Source organism: Plecotus auritus (assembly GCF_963455305.1).
Source record: "Plecotus auritus genome assembly, chromosome: 6".
Classification (NCBI taxonomy): Eukaryota; Metazoa; Chordata; class Mammalia; order Chiroptera; family Vespertilionidae; genus Plecotus; species Plecotus auritus.
The window spans coordinates 97,793,434-97,809,352 of record NC_137773.1 but is presented as its reverse complement, the minus strand read 5'-3'; the positions used below and the strand labels follow the sequence as shown (position 1 = coordinate 97,809,352).

The 15,919-nt window shown below is 54.9% G+C and overlaps 1 protein-coding gene across 2 annotated transcripts in view; it reads left to right on the top strand.

Annotated features, from left to right (window-relative positions):
* Nucleotides 1-13,190, top strand: part of LOC308249960 (myocyte-specific enhancer factor 2B-like) — a 30,714-nt gene extending 17,524 nt beyond the window's left edge. For both annotated transcript variants that reach the window (XM_080672118.1, XM_080672117.1), the window contains 8 exons: nt 9,155-9,231; nt 9,709-9,912; nt 10,861-10,995; nt 11,483-11,630; nt 11,815-11,951; nt 12,044-12,125; nt 12,297-12,408; nt 12,746-13,190. In XM_080672118.1, coding sequence (XP_080528244.1) covers nt 9,155-9,231; nt 9,709-9,912; nt 10,861-10,995; nt 11,483-11,630; nt 11,815-11,951; nt 12,044-12,125; nt 12,297-12,408; nt 12,746-12,971 — 1,121 coding nt within the window. In that variant the 3' untranslated portion in view covers nt 12,972-13,190. The remainder of the gene's footprint in view (nt 1-9,154; nt 9,232-9,708; nt 9,913-10,860; nt 10,996-11,482; nt 11,631-11,814; nt 11,952-12,043; nt 12,126-12,296; nt 12,409-12,745) is intronic.
* Nucleotides 13,191-15,919: the final 2,729 nt, after the last annotated feature.

Sequence of the window (15,919 nt, the reverse complement as noted above, 5' to 3'; positions counted from 1 at the left end):
CGGGGGAGTTGGGCAGCCCTGGGCTCCAATCTGCCTTGGACAGCAGGGTTGGGCTCTGAATGTAGTCTCCCTGGCCCCAGGAGTCAGGATCCCAAGTCTCTCGGGAGATTGGATAGGGCAGAGGACTTCCGTTTGCATTGTCTGTGACAGAGAATCTGGGCTCTCTGGCAGGTGAGCACGTGCCAGGTTGGATGGACCTGAATGTCCTCAGGACATGGTTCCGAAATGGCATTGGGACTTCAGCGGGTCCATCCCTTGGCCTGAGAGAAGCACAAACACCATCTAGTTGGATGTTGTGCTGTTGGCTCTTTAGAGCAGGAGTTTCAAACTGGCGGCCTGTGGGCCAGGTGGGAGCCTCAAATGTATTTTGTGGGTCATGAGGTATTTAAAAGAAAAGTGAACCAGTTGCCAATGTTTCTTCCATTGTTTGTTCATTCACTTAGGAAGGGTGACTGTGGGCCTACTGTGTGCCAGGTGCTTATGAGGCCATCCTTGCCCTCACAGAGTAGACATCCTCATGGGGCGACATGATTATCAAATAAAGCAACAAGGAAGCACACAAAAATATCCAGTAGGGCCCAGCTGGTGTGGCTCAGTTGGTTGAGCATCGTCCCATGCACTAAGAGGTCTCTGGTTTGATTCCCCGTCAGGGCACATACCTGGAGTGTGAGCTTGATTCCCAGTAGGGGGCTGTGCAGGAGCCAGATGATCAATGTTTCTCTCTCTCCCTCCCTCCCTCTCCCTCTCCCTTCCTCTCTCTCTCTAAAAAAAGTCAATAATAACATTAAAAAATCCAGTAGGGCTGAGTGCCGCAGGGAGAGATGGGGATCCTGGCTGGGGAAACTGATGCTTCTAGAAACAGGAGTTTGTGTTCAGCCTTGAAGGAGAGCTCCCAGACCAGGGCATTCCAGGGGGAGGGCACAGCCTGGGCTTTGGGAAAGGGAAGCACTGTCTGGAGTTGGTGTGTCGGGTGCCTGGAAAGGGACAGAGGTTGTCTGGGAATTTGCTGGTACCTGAGGCCTCCCCAAGAGGAGGAACAAAGGGGAAGGGTGCAGAGCTCGCAGGGGCCCATTGTACAAACAGGGAAACTGAGTCTCAAAGCACTTCAGGCAATGAGCGTCTGTCTGGTGGAGCCAGGATTTTTTTTTAAATATATTTTATTGATTTTTTACAAAGAGGAAGGGAGAGGGATAGAGAGAAACATCGATGAGAGAGAAACATCGATCAGCTGCCTCCTGCACACCCCCCACTGGGGATGTGCCCGCAACCAAGGTACATGCCCTGACCGGAATCGAACCTGGGACCCTTCAGTCTGCAGGCCGACGCTCTATCCGCTGAGCCAAACCGGTTAGGGCTGGAACCAGAATTTTTTTAAAAAATATTTTTATTGATTTCAGAGAGGGAGGGAGAGGGATATAGAGAGATAGAAACATCAGTGATGAGAGAGAATCATTGATCAGCTACCTCCTGCACACCCCCTACTGAGGATCGAGCCCGCAACCCAAGCATGTGCCCCTGACCAGAATCAAACCCAGGACCCTTCAGTCCGCAGGTCAATGCTCTATCCGCTGAGCCAAACCAGCTAGGGCTGGAGCCAGGATTTGAACCCTGGTCTGGCCAGGCTCACAGCTGCAGCCCTGGTCCCTCAGTGCATGGCCATAATGGGACCTCCCAGGAGCAGGCCTGGGGAGGGGTCTATAAAAGTGGGTCTGAAGGTTCACCAATGGGTCTCAGTTTCCCCAAGGATGCCAGAGGGAGCTAGGAACAAAGGGACCCCCAAAGGGTCTTCTCCAGCTGGAACATTCTGGGTTTCTAGGATTCAGAGCTGCATATGGGTGACACCCCCCACCCTCAAATTCTCAGTTCCCTTGGAGGGTGCTGACTCTTGCCTTAGGAAGCCAGAGGGTGGGTGATACCACTGGAGGGATGGGCCCTACCTGTGTCTGGGGGCTTGAATATACTGGGGATCAGCATAGAGTCTGCATCTATTTGGGGAGCTTTGAGAACCTGCACATTGTTGGCAAGGGGCCTGGTGTGTGTGGAACGTCTGCATGTATTTGGGGATCGGTGTGCATTTGGGGGATCAGCATGTGTTGAAGGCTCTGTGTATGTTGGCGATCTGTGTTTGGGGATATGGGTGTTTGAAGAGCTATGTGGGTTTGGGGAGTCTGCATGTATCGTGGACTTCATGTTCTGGGGCGTTTTGTATGCAGGAGCCACATGTGTTGGGTAATGCATGTTTCTGGAACTCCGTATGTTTTAGACATCTGTGGATTTTTTAGGCACCTGGGTTTCTGCGTGTGTTTAGGGGAGTCTCCTTACCCTCACCCCATTGTCCATATGTCCCTGCCCCCTGTTCCCCCAGCCTTCCTCCATCTGCCTGGGGCCCTCATTCTGAGCTGAGGGCTCCCCTCCAGCTGAGGAGCAGTGACCCCAAGGTCAGAGCCCAGTGACAGGGGAAGGTAATAGCATCTACAGAAAACTGACTTCTGAAGCCCCACCAACCTCAGGCACCCCGACTCCCCATTTTTCAGAGGTGGAAACTGAGGCCCCGAGTAGTTTGGCCACAAGAGAGTCACTGCTGGAGCCTGCCTTGTCCCCAGGGGCTGCTGTGGGCCGAGCAGCCCCTAGGTCACCCACAGTGCCCCCATCTGAGGCGCCATCTCCCAGGTCCCAGGGAGGAGGCAGGCACAGAGCTTGGGAAGGTCATTGGCAGCTGGGGTCAGAGTCACTAGAGCCCTCAAGAGAGGGGGGTGGAGGGTCCTGGCTTTCCAAGGGGCTCTTCCTGTCGCCAGTAATGAGGTACTTGGGGAACAGGTGATGAAACCACCGCCTGGGTTGCGTGAGGCCGTTCTGGCCTGATTTGCTGCAGTGGCCCAGGAGCAGCGCCCCCTCCCCGCTTCGCAGAGTCCCTGCGGGCCCTCACCTCCCCCCACCACCCACCTGCCTCTCACTTCTCCTTTCCTACCCTCCTTTCCTGGCCTGGGTCCCCACCAAGCTGTGGCCTCTGGGCGCAGGGGTCTGGCAGCATGCTGTCGCTCATCCCCCTATTAAAGTCCCAGTGGGAGCCGAGAAGAGGAACTTGCTCCGTCCCTGATCCTTTCTCTCAAACCCTCACTGCAAAGCCTGTGAGGCCACGATTCTGTGGCCCATTTTATGGGGAGGAAATGGGGGCTCGATGTTGCCAAGTTTGTCCTGTGCTTGTCGCCATGGCACCTGATTCAGCGTCCCCAGGCCCAAGGCACAGACACTTTGCGGGCACCATTCCCCGCCCCCAGCCCCTCCTCCCCAGCTGCTGGAAGAAGGATTCTTACCCCCATTTACAGGTGAGAAAACCTGAGTCCTCACGTGGAGAGAGGCCAGGCTGAAGAGTCAGTGGGAGAGTGGGATTCCTTTCAGGCCCCATCTCCATCACCAGGGGCTCAGGAGTTCTCACCAGGCCAGGGAAGTGACAGTCATGGCCTAAAGGACTGCTGGGATATTTGTTGATTGACTTAGTGACCACAAGTCTCATCACAGAGAGTTTATGGTTCTCCAGAAGCTCATGAAAATCTTCCTTCATCTTCCTTCATCCCCCAGCGCTTGCACGGCACCGTGCTCAGGCCTGGAACCCGGGCTCCTCCCCACCCCAGGTGTGTGCTCCAGTGGTGCTGTCCCCTCTGTAGACAACTGACCCATACACTTCTGCCCACCTGCACCCCATTTCAGTTCAGGGCCCCTGTCTCTCACCTCAGCCTCTCCCTGCCACCTCACTCCTGCCTAGACAGCTGCTGCTCCCCATGGCAGCCAGGAGCAGGCGGGAGCTTGTTAAAAAACGTTTGCTTGAGATAAATCACAGAAACCATCCAAGTAGAACTCACAAATTTGCACAAACTGAACACATCCCTGTACTCAGACCCTGGACTGGGGACCAAGCACCCGGTCTCTAGGACTCTTGCTGCCCTGTCACGGCCCCTGCCCTGGCGGCCTCTGTGCTGACATCCATCACCGTGAGTGAGTTTTGCCTGTTCTGGAACGTCATGTAAATGGACTCATCATGGCATGTCTCCTCTGCGGCGTCCACACTGTTGAACTGGCACAGGTCTAGGAGAGTCCCCCGTGCGGACGCATGGGGCCAGAGTGCATCCTTTTTCTGTGCAATGTAGCAGTCGGCTGTAGAGTATACCAGAAAGTATTTGCCAATTCTCCCACGGAGGGTGTTCGGACTGTTTCCAGTTTGGGGCTATGATGAATGAAGCTGAGTCCTTTGGTAAAACATAGGCCCATTTCTATTGGGTGAATACTGAGATGAGAGGTCACTGTGTCACAGGTTAGACATATGTTCATATTTAGTCAATGCCAGTTTTCCACAGTGGCTGTACCTCTTTCCCCTCCCACCAACAACACATGAGAGTCCAAGGGGATTTTTTAAACTGTAAAATCATATCCTGACCCTCCCCTGCCCCCAAACTCTCCATGGCTTCCCATTGTCCTCAGAGTAAAGCCCACAAATACCTAAACGACCCAGCCTCCACAATCCTCCCCACCACCATGCTCCTCACCTCTCCCCCTGGCTATGCTGTCCAGCCATACAGACGTCTTTGCTTTTTTGTTTTTTTTCCCCAAATGCCAAACTCATGATCACTCTGACCTTTAGCCCTTGCAGTTCCACAGCTAGGACCACCTTCCCCCAAATCTCCCACCACTGACTTCCCTCACTTTCCTGTCCTTTAAGGTTTGATAAAACAGCCATAGAGCCCTCTGGGCCCATTGTCTTTATATGGTAGGTCTCAGTCATTTTTCCAGTCTTCCGCGGCCATTGCTCTACGTACACTTTCTACCTCAGGTCTGTTTATCACAGTGGTCGGAGCATGGTTGATCTTAATGAATGTTAAGTATAAGGGTGTGAAGAAAGGGGTGGGGAAGTGGTCTCTTGGTTTCAAATGCCCACCCCACTGCCCATCTGCTCAGGCCCCATCCAGTCTCTCCATTGAGGCCCAATTACATGCTTCCTCCTCTGAGATGCCCTCTGGACTTCTCCTGACCCTTCTCCCTTGCTCCATTTCCTGTCCATGGGTCTACCTCTGCCTCTCTGCTGGGCAGATGCCACAAACTCTCTGCTTTCTGGCTGAACATGGGTGTGGGGGTGCACAGAAGAGGCTTCCCCAAACCTCAGCCTCCCACCTCGTGCCTGGCACATTCAGCAGCCACCACCACCTCCCCCCAGCAGTTCCGATCACGCCAACATCTGGAGCGCTGGTTGCTGGTCTGTCTGCGGCTCGGGGTGAGGATTTGCATGTGAGTACAAATATATATGCACATCCTAGGTCTTCCACCCCCACATTCTTTGGCTGGCCCTTCACACCTGGGTCTGAGACAGGTCCACTCAGTGGCTGGATTTGCATGCGCGTGTATTTCTGGGTAGGGAGTCAGCTGGGGGAGTCTGAGAGGAAGTTGTTGAGGGAAACTGGGGGTAGTTCAGACGTGCCTCTTTTAACCTGCTCCATTCACCAACTCTACCCAACAACCCCTATATCTGATCCTGAGGCTTCCAGTCTGGATCCCAGATCCACGGATGTACACATCCCCAGCCCCATGGGGTCAGAACTGAAGGGAAGGATGGCAGCTGTAGCAGTCTACACTGAGATCAGGAGGGCTTCCTGGAGGGATGGATTAAAAACACACACTAGCCCTAACCGGTTTGGCTCAGTGGACAGAGCGTCGGCCTACGGACTCAAGGGTCCCAGGTTCGATTCCGGTCAAGGGCATGTACCTTGGTTGCGGGCACATCCCCAGTAGGGGGTGTGCAGGAGGCAGCTGATCGATGTTTCTCTCTCATTGATGTTTCTGGCTCTCTATCCCTCTCCCTTCCTCTCTGTAAAGGGTCAATAAAATATATTTTTAAAAAAATTAAAAAAAAATAAAAATAAAAACACACACTATATTTAAAATGTTTTTATTTATTTCAGAGAGAAAGAAAGGGACAGGGAGAGAGAAGCATCAATCTGTTGCTTCCTGCATGCTCCCTACTAGGGATCAAGCCTGAAACCCCGACCAGGAATTGAACCAGCCACCTTTGGTTCATGGGATTATGCTCAACCAACTGAGCCACACAGGCCAGGGTGAGGGATGGATTTTTTGAGCTGGGTTTTGAAGTGTGAATAGGAGTTGTTGAAGGTAGAGAACGGTGGGCAGGAATTGACTGGGACAGGGCCTTGAATGCCAGGCTGGGAAATGAAACTTTCTCCTGATGGTAGTAGGGAGCCATGAATAGTGTGTGAGCAGGGAGGATCATGATCAAAGCTTTGTGTTGGGTTGATCCCTCAAAGGCCAATGCTGGGGATGACTGTAGTTCCTGTGTGAGGATTGGGAGTTCCAGGGTCATGTAAGGGTAGAAGAGTGTGAACCCATGTGTGCCTGTCAGGCCGGGCCCCGGGGAAGGCAGAGGATCTGGGACCTTCTGATGGACCCAAAGAGACCTGGGATACCGTGACTTCACCCCCAGTTTCTGCCCAGATGGATGTGGCTCTGGCCTCTTCTCCAGTATCCTGCCATCTCTACCCTGCCACCCCCCAGCATGGAAAGGTTTTCAATGATAACTAAAACTCCATCCCACTTTCTCCAACCCTCCATGGCTCTCCGTTGCTCTTAGACCCAAACTCACAGCCTTCCCCACAGCTCAGAGGACCCAGAGTGGCCCTGCTTCTGAGGCCTCTCCCTCAAGCTCCTCCGTCCAGGCTTGTTGCTGTGTCTTGTCCCTCCTCAGGGCCTTCGCACCTGCTGTCCCTTCTGGCTGGAACTCACTTCCTGTCTCGGCTCTTGGGTCTCAGTTCAGAGAGACCCTCTTGACCTTTTGGCTCTTGCGGCTCTCCCATGATGTGACCCCTGCCCTAGCAGGGATGTCCTTGTCTAAAATGGGGACAGACTGAGAAGGGGCTGGAGTCAGATATTCCAGGCTCAGATTCTCAGGTTCAAGTCCCATGTTCCCATGGGACCCCAGGCGTGGGGGGCATTTCCGGAGTCATCTTGGCACCGGGACCTCCGGACCAGTGCCCCACTTCTGTCCCCGGGGATCCATCAGGGCGAGGGCAACACATCCCAGCCGTGGGAACGAGCCCGATTCTAGCCAGGGATTAAAATTAGCCCCAGAGGTTAAATTTAGCAAATCAATCTGGAGCTAGGGGGTTGGGTGGAGCTCTCATCGGCTGGGCTCTGCATAGTTGTGACTGCTCAGAAACCCAGCCCAGAGAAGGTAGAGGACACTCCTGCGGTCACACAGCGAACCACTTACGATGGCCAAGGCATCTTACACTCCTGGGCCCTGGGCCTCTGGGATGAAGGTGGTCCCACCCAGACCCTCAGGCTGAGGTCTGAGAAGCAGCTGTGGCTACTCGTGGAGACAGACCTCATTTCCCTACCCTTCCCCCGGGCTTGTTTCCAGGTCTGTGCCAGGTGCTCTGCATTTCATACCCACCCATTCACAGAACAGCAATCTGAGGCCAGGGGAGGCCCCCTTGGCTGAAGGCTGCCCAGTGAGTCAGAGACTGGCCGGGATCTGAGCACTGGCCCCTTACCCTGGGCAGGCCTGTGACACTGCCTCAGTCACCTGTGACATGGGAGTGGCTGGGAGTCAAGTGTGGTCACAGAGTGGTGGAGGGGTGCCAGGGATCTCGGGGCCTTGGGGTGGCTGACTGTACAGCATGATGGGTGCCTCACGACAGGTTTCTTCATTCCAAGGATCCCTGCATGGGGGCACTGGGGAAGGCCTGGACCCCAGCATGCTGCTTGTCTTGGGGACATGCTGTCCTCCCTGAGTTGCCCACTCTCACTTTTGGGGCTCACATTGGGGAGATCTGAGATCCCTGGGGGGAGGGTCCAGGGTATCACCCATGTTGCCCTGGGCCCAAAACGGGGTCTGAAGGCTCCAAGCCTGAGGTCTTTCTGGGGCGTCCTCACCTCCTCCTGCTAGAAAGTGGGGCAGGGGTGGGTTTCTGTTATTTAAAGTTTTTTTAATTAAAAAAATTTTTTTAAACAGAAATAATCCATAATCACTGAGGGGAAAGTTAGAAAGTGCAGATAATCAAAAAAGGGGCAGGGGGAGAAGACACAAAAGGCTGCACATTGTATGATTCCATTTACATAACATTTCCAGAACAGGCAAAGCCATAGAGACAGGAAGCAGGTCAGTGGATGCCGGGGGTCAGGGGAGGGGATGGGGAATGACTACTCATAGGAATGGGGTCTCTTTTTGGGGGGATGAAAAATTCTGGGACTAGAGAGAGGTGATGGTTCTACAACATTGTGAATAACTAAATGCCACTGAATTATGTACTTTATTTTTTAAATATATTTTTATTGATTTCAGAGAGGAAGGGAGAGGGAGAGAGAGAGAGAGAGAGAGAGACAGAAACATCAATGATGAGAGAGAATCATTGATAGGCTGCCTCCTGCATGCTTCCCCCACACACAAACACAACTGAGCCCCACAACCCAGGCATGTGCCCTGACCTCCCGGTTCATAGGTCAGCATCCGACCACTGAGCTACACTGGCCGGACTTGTTTTGTTTCCGTAACCGCAGGCCTCCATCTTAGTTTGAGGAGCTGTTGCATGTTGCATGAGTTGAAAGGTGTCCGATGGGCGGATGAGGCTCACTCTCAGAGGCTCAGGATTACCGAGTGCTGCAGCGGATGTCCCTCCAACCTGGCCTGTTGAGGGCTCTCAGGCTGTTGCCAATATTCACAATGGCAATACATATGTGGCATCTGCTATGTGCCAAGCAGGTAGGTTAGCTCCCTTTGTCCCCAGCAACAATGAGCAGCACACAACACTGCCATCCCTGCTGCAGACAGGTGCCCAAGGAGGTCAGGCTCCCTGCGGCCCCATGGTTACCAGGGGGGAGTTTTTTCGAAGCTGGGGCAGGAGCATCTGTACCTCCATCTGTTGGCCTGGGTCAGCCTTCTCCTCACGTGGAATTGGTACAAAGGTGTTCACTGAATATCGACTGTATCCTGGTCTGGTTGAGAATGGGGCCCATGGGGGTGGTCCAGCCTGCCTTGATTTCCCCCATCAACTCTCCTCAGTGCCTGGCAGGGGGAAATGGAGGACAGAAGGAAGGCTGGTTGCTGACCTCACTTTCCACCCACTCACTCTGTCCTCTTTTTCTTCTCCCACAGACCAAGGTTGCCAGCCTAGGACAATGGGGAGGAAAAAAATACAGATCTCACGCATTCTGGACCAAAGGAATCGTCAAGTGAGTTTGTTGGGTGGAAAGGCATTCATGGCAGGGGACACAGCCTGGGCAAAGGCCTAGCCATTTTGGGAAGGAATGAGTCTTGATGACATGTCTAGAGTTTGAGATGTAGCATTTGCTCATTTTCTTAATGATTTATTGAAGTCCTGGTCACAGAAGAGATGGACCTTGACACAAACACACCCGACTCAGAGGGCTGGATCAGAGGGAGGCACAGAACTGGGGAAGCTCAGAGAGGGAGTGTGGTCTCTGCCTAGGAGACCAAGGAAAACTTCCCAAAGGAGAGGTCATTTGGGATGGGTTTTGAAGCATCAATAGAAGTTTGCCAGGTTGAGAAGTTAGAACAGTCAGAAAGAACAGCACATACAGAAGCACAGAATCATGAGGCATGTTCAGAAAGCATTTAGGCCCCTCCATCTCCTCCACCCCACCTCAAATCTTTGTCTTCTCCCTCTCACCTGTGGATGCTGGGTCTAGGTGACATTTACCAAAAGGAAGTTTGGGCTGATGAAGAAGGCCTACGAACTGAGCGTGCTCTGCGACTGTGAGATTGCTCTCATCATCTTCAACAGCGCCAATCGCCTCTTCCAGTATGCCAGCACGGACATGGACCGAGTGCTCCTGAAGTACACGGAGTACAGCGAACCCCACGAGAGCCGCACCAACACCGACATCCTCGAGGTACCCTGGACTCTCCTCCCCGTGAAGCCAGCACATTCTGCTGGCTCAGAGGCTAGGGACTCGGTTTGTACAAAAGATGAGTGTTGCCGTCTAGCTTTGCTGCCAATTAACGCAGGTTTAGGGTATTAGAGTGTCCCTCTGGGGTTACCTGGCTAGCAGAAATAAAAACATCAGCCGGCCCTGGCTCAGTTGGTTGGAGCGTGGTCCCATACACTTAAAGGCTGTGGGTTCAATTCCCTGTCACAGCACATGCCCAGGGTTGTGGGCTTGATCCCCAGTAAAGGGCATGCAGGAGGCAGCCAATTGATGTTCGTTCTCACACTGATGTTTCTCTCTCTCCTCTCACTTTCTCTCTCTCAAAAAAAAAAAAAAAAAAAATATCAATAAAAAACCTTTTTTTAAAAAAAATCAACCACTATAGATTGAAGGCTGTGCTATGTGCCTTTTATACACATTATCTCATTTAATCCTATCACCCATTTGGTGAGTACAGAACAGAAAATAAAAGGCACCGTGGAGCAAGCTGACCTCGCTGAGGTCCAGGACCATGCAGGTCACTGGTCCCAGGTAGCTCAGAAAGTCCTATAAAGTTGTCTTCAGGTGCTCAGTTTCTTGACATTTATTATGCACCTACTGCATGCCAGGCTCTAAAGCAGCACATGGATGCAGAATGGAGATACCAGAGCTGTATTCAGGAGTGTTAGGACAGTGCCAGCAGGCCGGGGTGGATCTGTGGTTTCAGGGCAAGACAGTCTCTCTCTCGCACACATTTGGAACTTAGCAAATGATAACTCACTGGGGGCTTTGGTCAATGGAATGTAGCTGGAGCAGGCTGTGCCTGCACTCTGCCCCACCCACAGAGCTGGGTAGGTCTCTCCCCTCACCATACAACCAGGCTCCCTGGCTCGGATGGGGGGAGATTCATCCTGTTGTATCCCCTCCCCACAGACACTGAAGCGGAGGGGTGTGGGCCTTGATGGGCCAGAGCTGGAACCAGATGAGGGGCCTGAGGGCCCGGGAGAGAAGCTTCGGAGGCTGGCAGGTGATGGGGGTGAGCCAGCCTTGCCCCGACCCCGGCTCTATGTAAGTGACTCCCTGCCCTGCCATGAATGTGGCCCTCCCCCCATCTCTTAGGCCCACATGGTCAAGGCTGAGACTGGAAAAGGTCCAGAAAGCCTAGAATACGGTGGTAGGTCTCTGCCTGGGTGGGCAGGAAAAGCTTCCTGGAGGAGTGGGCATTGTAGCTGGGGCTTTGAAAGATGAATAAGAGTTCAAAAGGCAGATAATTCCTTGTTTTCTTTCCTTCTATTTTATTTTTTTAATTCATCAAATACCTGAGAAGCCCTCTCAGTGCCAAGCTCATACTGAGTGAGAAGCCTCAGCTCTGGGCCTAGCTGTCCAGGAGCAGCAGAGCCAGGCACCCCCAGCCCTGTGAGGTTAGGCCAGAGGGAGGGGTAGTGAGGGCTTCCAAATGGTGGAGGCTGGCCCCTGAACTCATTGGGATATTCTCTTGGACTTGGTGTCCTCATCTCCTTGGTCCTCCAACCATTCGTGTCCTCTCTGCCCTCAGCCAGCAGCCCCCACTATGCCCAGCCCAGACATGGTATATGGGGCCCTGCCTCCACCAGGCTGTGACTCCAATGGGCTTGGGGAAGCCCTGCCCGCCCAGAGCCGCCCATCCCCCTTCAGGCCAGCAGCCCCCAAAGCTGGGCCCCCGGGTAAGCATGGGGTGGGTAAGCATGGGGCATAGGCCCTGGGGAAGGTGGGGGCGGGGTCCCAGGGGAGCTTGTGCGGTGGGATCTTGGCTCTGGCACTGCTTGGCTGTGTTCATCACTCTGGACTCAGACTTCCGTAGATGACATGGCTGCCTGCCCTCTCTCTGGGGGGTCTCCTGCTCCACAGGCTTGGCCCATCCTCTCTTCTCACCAAGCCACCTTGCCAGCAAGACGCCACCACCCCTGTACCTGGCAGCAGATGGGAGGAGGCCAGACCTGCCTGGCGGCCTGGCAGGGGCCCGAGGGGCACTGAGCAGCACCTCAGTGAGTGAGGGGAAGGAGTGCCAGGCTGATGGGGGCAGGCAGAGTGGCCTGAGTGTGGGCCTCAGTTTCCCCCTCACCCTTTCTCCACACAGAGAGGCCTCTACAGTAGCCTGCAGAGTCCATGCTCCACGGCAGCTCCAGGACCCTTCCCTTTCCTCCCAGCAGGCCCCCCAGGTATGCGCCCCTTACCAGCTCTGCTGTGGGAGGTACCCATACACCTGCCTGCTGGGCAGGCCACACTCCCCCACCTACCAAGTGAAAACTGGCTGGTGGGGTGGTTCAGGCTTGGGCAAGGGGATCCCAGAGGTGGGGGCCTCAGCTTACTCCTCTTGCCCCCACCCCCAGAATATGGCCTGGGAGACCCCCCTCCGCCTCCCGGCTTGCTGCAGCCCCCTTCCCTGGCCCCCTGGCAGCCCTCGAGGGGTGATGGGCCCCTAGCCGGCCTTGCCCAGCCCAGGTAAGTGCCCCATGCCTCTCCAACCCGAGTCAGGCCCCCAGGCGGGGCCCCATCCAAGTCTTCCGAAGCCCCTAGCCACTGCTGACACCTGGTGGCCACTCCTGTTTCTGCACCCAGCCCTTCCGGAGTGCTGGGGGGGGGGGCGTGGCGGGGATTCTATTTTGGAGGCCCCAAGGGGGATGGCCACCCCCTCCTTTCCCAAGGTCTTCCCGCCAAGCCTTTGCCCAACCGTGCATCTCCTGGTTTCCCTCCCTCCCTTCCTCGTAAAGCTCACGGCCCCCATCTCATTTATGCGCGCGCGCGCTCTCTCTCTCCCCTCTCCCCCGCCCCCCTGCAGTGGGGGCCGAAGCCTGGGCGAAGAAGGTACTCCAGCCCGCGGTGCCTCCCCACTGACCCCCCACGTCAGCATCAAGTCCGAACGCGTCTCGCCAGCACCAGGTGGCCCCGGCGACTTTTCCAAGACCTTCCCCTACCCCTTGCTCCTGGCCCGGCCTCTTGCAGAGCCCCTACGGCCCGGGCCCCCACTGCGCCGGCTTCCCACTGCAGATGGCTGGCCCCGGTAGTGGACCTGAGGATAGTACTGGCCTTGACCCCCCCACCAGGCCGGGCGAGGGCACGTGGACTCCCAACCTCCCTCCGGGTGTCCTTAGAGAAGACCAATGGATGTGAATCCCCTCCACGGTGGTCCTGGAGGAGGAAGGCTGGGTTGGATCCATGGTCAGGGCTCTGTTGCCCCTTCCTGAGTGTGTACCCACCAATAAAGCACATGGGCTCTGTGGATGAAGTGATCTGTCGCTGCTCAGAGCCATCCCCACCCCTGCCCAGTCCTCCCATCTCCTCCCCTGGGGCCTCAGTCTTGGCTTGTCTGGGTTTGGGGTACTCCTGCCAGAATTCCATCCTGAGATGAGGGTTAGGGTTAGGGTTCAGGTGGGGTATGGGGAGAAATTTCCTTGGTGGGTGGCAGGACAGGGGCCCTGCAGGGGGTACAAATGAAAAGGTGACAATGGTGGGCAGCTGGGCCACTGGGGCCTTGGGGAATCATTTGGAGTGTGCCCCTAGAGTGGTCCCACCCACTGCCCCTAGAGTGGTCCCACCCACTGCCCCTAGCATTGCCCCTAGAGTGGTCCCACCCACTGCCCCTAGCATTGCCCCTAGAGTGGTCCCACCCACTGCCCCTAGCATTGCCCCTAGAGTGGTCCCACCCACTGCCCCTAGCATTGCCCCTAGAGTGGTCCCACCCACTGCCCCTAGCATTGCCCCTAGAGTGGTCCCACCCACTGCCCCTAGAGTGGTCCCACCCACTGCCTCTAGAGTGGTCCCACCCACTGCCCCTAGAGTGGTTCTGTCCCACTGCAAAGGGCCTGGCTATTTGCCCTCAGATTTTGGGAGTGTCAGGTGGTAGGCCCAGAGGGAAATATCACAATTGCTTGCAACAAGAAGCAGTTGGGGCCCTGGCTGGTGACCCTCAGATGGAAGGGTCTTGGGTTTGATTCCAGGTCAAGGGCACATACCTAGGTTGCAGGTTCCATTCTCGGCCATATGTGGGAGGCAACCAATCTATGACTCTCTCTCTCTGTCTCTCTCTCTCTCTCCCCCCTCCCCCTGCCATCCCTCCTTTCCACTTTTTCTAAAAATCAATGGAAAAAATATTCTCCAGTGAGGATTAACAAAAATAAAAATCCTATATAATGAAGAGGTAATATGCAAATTGACCCTCATGCCCTCGCACAAGATGAACGCCCCCATGTGGTCAAAGATGGCCGCCACAAGATGGCTGGCAGGGGAGGGTAGTTGTGGGTGATCAGGCCAGCAGGGGAGGGCAGTTAGGGATGACCAGGCTGGCAGGGAGGGCAGTTGGGGGGGACCAGGCTGGCAGTGGAGAGCAGTTGGTGGGGGGACCAGGCCTGCAGGGGAGGGAAGTTAGGGGTGACCAGGCTGGCAGGGAAGGGCAGTTGGGGGTGACCGGGCCGGCAGGGGAGGGCAGTTGGAGGCAATCGGGCCAGCAGGGGATCAGTTAGGTGTCGATCAGGCTGGCAGGGGAGTGGTTAGGGGGTGATCAGGCTGGCAGGCAGGCAAGCAGTTGGGAGCCAGCAGTCCCAGATTGTGAGAGGGATGTCCAAGGTGTCCCAGATTGGAGAGGGTGCAGGCTGGGCTGAGGGACATGCCCCCCCCCCCCCAGTTCATGAATTTCGTGCACCGGGCCGCTAGTAAAGAATAAAAGAAGAAGCAGTTAAGAATCTTGAATGTTGGGATACCATGTGGTTCCTCTTTTAAATGGGCTTATCCCTTGACTCAGCAATTTTGTTCCACTGGAGGGCGCCAGGTAGTTACCCACCGACTCCAAGGTGTGCACAGCCTCCCCTCCCTCACTCTTGCCTGTTCCATGTGTAGGCAAACCTGGGGGTCCAGGAGCCAAAGGGAGCTCTATTGCTCATCCCACCTCCAACCACCCTACAGGTGGTCTCAATGGGATCTTAAAAAGAAATTTAAGTGGGAGAGAGAGAAACACTGATTTGTCGTTCCACTTATTTATGCATTCATTGCCTGATCCTTGCATGTGCCCTGACTGGGGATGAACCCACAATCTTGGCATATCAGGAGGATGCTCTAACCAACTGAGCTACCCCACCAGGGCTTCAGATGGATCTTTACGACCGTCAGATCAGACCCTCGACCTTCATAGCTCCTCAGGTGCCCCCACCCACTCTGCCTGTGTCCTCCATCCTATGCACTGCCCTGAGCCATCTAGAAACACTTGCATGTCCAACCCCAGGACCATGCTGGTCCTCCAATCACCTTTTTGTAAAAGACTGCTTCCTACCTACCAAGGCCCAACTCCATATCTGCACTGCCCAAGCCGAAAAGTGGCTCCGATTGCTAAGTTAAGCAGGGGGTTTGTTGAGTGCAGTTCACCAATTTGAACAGGACTGTGGAGAACACAGAGTGTTGGTGTCAGCACTTAAAAGATTTGTTCCCCCTCTCCCATTCCACAAAGATCCAGAGCTGATTGGTTCCGGTTGGCTGTTGAAGATTCTTGTCCCCTCTTTTCAGCCCAGCACCCCACAGAGGAGCTTTTTCCGTAAAATCCAATGCCTTGTACCCACCACAAGCGCACACAGTCACAGATGGTGGACAAAGAGGGGAAGCAGGCACATTGCAGGCTTCAAAGTCAGTCCCGTCCCTGGAATTCAGCACCTCCTCCACCTCCTCTTCTGTAGTCACCAAGGCGTAGGGCTGACTCCTTCCAGGGATGGGGAGAGGGCAGAACTGGACAGACCTTTATGTGAGGTGGGCGCACTCTCAGTGGCCGTGCACAGAGCACCATGCTACCCATATGCCAGACCCAGTTAGGGCGTGTCCTCCATGGATCTTCACAGTCCTTGACACATCATCTCTAGTAAAGTAGGGGCTTTGGGGACCCCGTTTCCAGGAGAGGGACATAGCATTCCTGAAGGTCCCCTCCTCATGGCTTCTGTGGCAGGGGGGTGTAGTGGGGGGCTAGGGGCAAGAG